Genomic DNA, 3822 nt, shown 5'->3' on the forward strand with positions numbered 1-3822 from the left:
AAGCAAAAAACATGTTGATGTCCTCTTTAACACCTCCCACATTTGCATACGTTTATCCAGAAAAATGGTGTTGCAGCGAACAAAAAAAGATGGTAATCTAATGGTGCCATATCTGGAGAATATGGTGGGTGGGGGAGAACTTCCCAACCTAACTCCATAATCTTTTGTTGCATCAACCATGCCACATGTAGATGTGCATTGTTGTGGAGAAGAACAACACCTTTCTGATTGAGTGAAGGGCGGTTCTGATGAAGGGCTTGATTTAAATATTCCAGTTGCTGACTATAGATTTCTGCATTGACAGTTCACTGTGGACTGAGGAGTTTGAAATGAATTATTCCTTTGATGTCCCATCAAATGCAAAACATCATTTTCTGTGAATGGAGTCCAGGTTTTGGGGTGAGAAATGGTTTTTGTGTAGGACTGAGCCATTGTTTTTGGTGTTTAATATTCACATAGAGAATCCATTTTTCATCACTAGTGACAATTATGTCCAAAAATGGTTCACACGCTTTACACACCAGAAGAGATGAAGCAACATTCACACGTTGGAAATGATGATCATCGGAGAGTTCGTGATACACCCAAACACCTTCTCTATGGAGTTTTCCCATATTCCTTAAATGTTTATGTACTGTTTCATGAGAGACATGCAATTTCAGGGCCATTTCATGAGTGTGTTGCCTTGGGTAAGACTCAACAAGTGTCTTCAGAGCATCATTATCAATTCCAACATGTTGGCCCCTGCCATCACAGTTTTTAAAGCTGAAGTCACCTGAACGAAATTTGCTGAACCATCGTTGACACTTACGAACGTTCAAAACGTTTCCATAAATTTCTTTGATATTCTTTGTGGCTACAGAGGCGTTATTTCCCTTCTTGTATTCAAACAGCATTACATGCCGAATGTGTCTCTCGTCGCGTGCTATCACTATATGGGATTAGAATATACTAAACTTTACACATTATATCGGATACACTAACGTGACGTTTAGGCGGTTCGTTTCACTATTATACATGATGTACATTTTTTGGGAGGTGGTTAATCAAAGAGTTCCAAAATGCGATATTAATTTTTTGATGACCTAATATATCTATAATACAGAAGTAATACAGAACTTTCTTTCAAAATGATGACTACAGTTTGAATACTTTTAAATGCACTAAAAGTGTGGAAATAGAAGTAATTTTTTTTTATCAAGATTTATGAAGTTTATTGAAAATATCAATTAACACATTTCAATCTTTCAAAATTTGAAAAATTATAATTTAATATTTTTTTACTTTTCATCTTTAGAATGGGCCACATGGGTTTTGTTTTGCCAAATTCACAATGACTTCACCATTGCGAAATGTGGGCTTTACTAACACCTCCAAAAGTTATAGTAATCAACAATCACGAGCTGTTTCCACAGGTAAAAGTTTATGTACAAGAACAGGTTCAGAGAAGATGGTCTTTACCTCTCTTCCATCATCCTATCAACTCACCCATTCTGGTGGTTCTGTTGATCAGGGCCATGGTAACTTGACAGACAGTGGAAATGGGAGTGTCTGTTCCAATTCAAGCAGCAGTCGAGTTGCGCATATGGCAGCTTTATTCTCAGATAGAGAGAAGCTAGAAGGAATTCTTGTGCCGGTAACAACAAAAAAAGTTATAAGTTCACAAGTACAAAAACAAGGATCTAGAACTTCAAATGAACTGGGTAAATGATTCTACTTCTAATCTTTCCATTAGGCTTTGAGATTTAATAATTTTTATATAGTTATGAAGTATTTTTTACTGTTTCACCATTTGTTTTTTATGGGATATATCTTTTTTTCTCTAATTGTCATTTTTATTGATATTTGAACAATTTGTTTAAATATTTACTTAATTATGCTGTGTGTGTAAAAATTTTAGATAAGTTCTGAGACGATACACATCTGTTCACACAGAAAGCTATCTACCCTTTGTGTCTGCCTTAGAGATTTGCATGTCATTAGCCTTTAGGCAACTATCACCTAAACTCACAAGATTTCTTGTGATCTGCACCACTGCATTATGACATTATTATGCAGTAAAAGCCCTTTACCAATAGAAGGGTCACACAACCTCTTCATTCTTTTTTCTCATCACTGAATGTATTAGACGTGTTTTGTTTTGCTCATAATTTACAGAGACTTGTTGTCTAATCAAGAGACTTTGTTTTCTTTTTTTCATCCAACTATGAATTTTCAAGTTTATGTAACTTCACAATGTGGTGTGAGTGAGGAATATCCTCACACTAGTCAAATTTCTAACTTGGCTACAGGAAGATTGTTAAACGTGGATGAAATGATGCCCATTGTGCATAGGGTAGTGGGTTTCATTGTGCAGCCAAGAGTTTTGATGCCTGTCCATTCATCTGAAATTCCTTCCCCTCATTCTGATAGGGGGGAATGAAGAGGAAGATGAGTTTGACTATTTGTTTCCTCCTACTGGTTATGACTTAGGAACCTTTCTTCCTGTTGACAAGAATTTTTAGACTGCTTCACATTATCAAGGACCTTATCACTCAGATATGTTCTTATGACACTTCTCCTTCATAACCATCACCCTAAGGAATTTTTTTCCCTTCTCCTGATATTGGTGTTCACGCTACTTCCTTTTTAGATGCATTCAGTTCTTGCAATCTTATGCCTTGTCCTCCTCACCTTTCTGATTCCTTAACTCAATGACTACCGGCTACTAACTTTCTTAGTAGGCAATGCAAGTCTTGCTATATTTCATTCCAACAATAAAACTAGTGGACGAATATGTTCGAAAAGTTCATAAGTACTTTAACAAATGTAGGTAGTTTAAGAAACATAAAGCCTATTACTTTTAATAAATTTAGTTTTTTTGCATTATGATCTTTAATATCTTGGAAAATAACATTAGGAAATCGTATTTATAAGAAATGATTACAATATTTATATTTGCTACAGATTTGAACTTATTACTTTTAATGTTTTAGTACATTATTTTGAAATCCCCAAAAAATTGTATCCTCCATAAAATGCAAATTTTATCTATTTATAATTTTTTTAATAATCACCTATACTTCTTATGGTATTTAAGTATTTAATTTAAGTATTTTTAACTAGGATTTCATGTTTATATATGTACATAAAAACATTTTAATTGTGTTTCGTGAATATATTTTTATTTCAAATTTATGTTTATGTTTCATTGCAGTCATACTTTTGTGTTTATTGTGCCGAATAAACCGTGGGGTCAGCAGCGTGAACTTTGTATGTTGTCCATAAACTATCTCACCCCTTTTGGTGGTCACTCTCGTTCAACCAAGCGCATGCGCATTTGAACGTTACTGTATATATGATAGTAAGAAAGCTTTTCGGGACTTGAATATCATTTCTTTGAACTTTCAAACAAGTTTATTTCAACATATGTCCGTGTATGTTGTTTCAGAATAGAGACAAAACTAATTGTCACTACTAACAAATGTATGTAACAGTTTATAGTACAGGTGGTTTCAATAAACACCGCCTGAGCCTGACCCCTTGTTACTTGATACATCCTGTTAGAAGAGATTACCAAACGATACAGACACCATAAATTACAAAGAAAATTACTTTACAGCATTTAAAAGATTAGTCCTGGTCACATTCCTCTCATTACAGGATTTATGTTGGAATGCGAAACTTAAGCTCTTCAATGTATTGAGACCCCAACTGTGAGAATGTCATAGCTTCCCAGTATTATTGGGATGAATGTATTTAGTCTGTTTCACAACCAACATATGGGATTTATTGTTGTCACTACTGAGTTTGAACCATTTGCAAAATATCAGAATAAACTAT

The 3822-nt window shown here is 34.5% G+C and overlaps 1 protein-coding gene across 2 annotated transcripts in view; it reads left to right on the forward strand.

Moving 5' to 3' along the window:
* The window catches only part of LOC106469751 (gamma-tubulin complex component 3 homolog), an 87186-nt gene that overhangs the window by 36825 nt on the left and 46539 nt on the right, over positions 1-3822 (forward strand). For both annotated transcript variants that reach the window (XM_013930261.2, XM_022398306.1), the window contains exon 6: positions 1298-1703. In XM_013930261.2, the coding sequence (XP_013785715.2) occupies positions 1298-1703 (406 nt within the window). The remainder of the gene's footprint in view (positions 1-1297; positions 1704-3822) is intronic.

The sequence above is a fragment of the Limulus polyphemus genome, unplaced genomic scaffold (assembly GCF_000517525.1).
Source record: "Limulus polyphemus unplaced genomic scaffold, Limulus_polyphemus-2.1.2 Scaffold3641, whole genome shotgun sequence".
NCBI classification, from domain to species: Eukaryota; Metazoa; Arthropoda; class Merostomata; order Xiphosura; family Limulidae; genus Limulus; species Limulus polyphemus.